The sequence below is a fragment of the Ornithodoros turicata genome, chromosome 5 (assembly GCF_037126465.1).
Source record: "Ornithodoros turicata isolate Travis chromosome 5, ASM3712646v1, whole genome shotgun sequence".
NCBI lineage: Eukaryota > Metazoa > Arthropoda > Arachnida > Ixodida > Argasidae > Ornithodoros > Ornithodoros turicata.
In genome coordinates, this window is record NC_088205.1 from 29,553,728 (window position 1) to 29,555,107 (window position 1,380).

The 1,380-nt window shown below is 59.3% G+C and overlaps 1 protein-coding gene across 1 annotated transcript; it reads left to right on the forward strand.

Moving 5' to 3' along the window:
* Positions 1-876, forward strand: LOC135395664 (uncharacterized). The gene has a single exon (XM_064626760.1). It carries the CDS (start codon positions 1-3, stop codon positions 874-876), a length of 876 nt encoding a protein of 291 aa, XP_064482830.1.
* Positions 877-1,380: the final 504 nt, after the last annotated feature.

Consider the following 1,380-nt stretch of genomic DNA (forward strand, 5'->3'; position numbering starts at 1 on the left):
ATGGCCACTCCGCAGTCCAACCCTGCGGTACCTCCCGGGCAGGAATCCCCTCAACCAGCAACGCCATCGCCAGGCCTTAACGCAGTCCCCATCAAGATTCCCCCGTTCTGGCCCACCGACCCCATTCTTTGGTTCGCTAACATCGAAGCGCAATTCATCCTCCGAGGCATTACCGCCCAGCTAACCAAATTTTATCATGTTGTCGGCACCCTCGGACCTAATGAAGCAGCGGAGGTGCGTGACATTATCACCGTACCCCCTGCAGACCACCCGCATGACGCCCTCAAGACCGCTCTGATCCGACGCACCACCGCGTCTGAACGGGAGCGCCTACGACAACTCCTGACCGCTGAGGTCCTCAGCGACAGAAGGCCATCTCAGCTACTCCGCCGAATGCAACAACTCTTGGGCGACCGCGCTTCCGCACTAGACGATTCCATCTTGCGCGAGCTGTTTTTGCAGCGGCTCCCGAACACAGTGCGCATGATTCTGACGACCTCCACCGCAGTCTCCCTTGAAGCCTTGGCCGAGATGGCTGACAAGATAATGGACATCGCACCGCCAGCCATTTCTGCTGTATCACCGCAACCCCACGCAGTTTCCCCACCTTCGACCACTCCCACGATGTCGACCTTCCAGACCCTCCGTAACGAGATCGCGCGGCTGACCGACATGGTTTCGAGTTTACACTTCAACCGCCGCTCCATAACACCCAGGCACCGTAGCCCTCGCCGAAGCAGTCGGCGCCGCAGCCCCTCCAACCGTTCGCCGTCGCCCAACCCAGGTGAGTGCTGGTACCACCTGACTTTCGGAGCCAGTGCACGCAACTGCCAGCCTCCCTGCACCCATCCGGGAAACGGGAGCGTCAGCAACTGACGGCGACTAGCTTTGCTGACGGCGCATCCAGTCGTCCACGCCTGTTTTTCATCTCAGACCGCTCCTCCGCGACGTGCGGTTCCTCGTGGACGCTGGAGCAGAGGTGTCTGTCCTTCCTGCTTCCACCGTGGACATGCAACACCGTGCTCCCACCAGCACCTTGCAGGCTGTCAACACCACGCCCATCACCACTTTCGGCGAAAAGCTTGTGACCCTCAATCTTGATCTACGCCGCGCTTTTCGCTGGGTTTTCACCCTTGCGCAAATCCCGCACGCCATAATCGGAGCAGACTTTTTGGCGCACTTCGGCCTTCTCGTGGACATGAGCCGTCGCAGGTTGATTGACGCTACTACCAACCTTATGGTGCAAGGCGCAATCGCATCGGCACGCATAGTTAGGCCAGTCCTACACAGTCGGAGCCTACGACAGAATACGAGGCCATTTTGCAAGAACTCCCGGCGCTCACCCAACTGGAAACTGCCTGTTCAGCACGACGTGGTCCA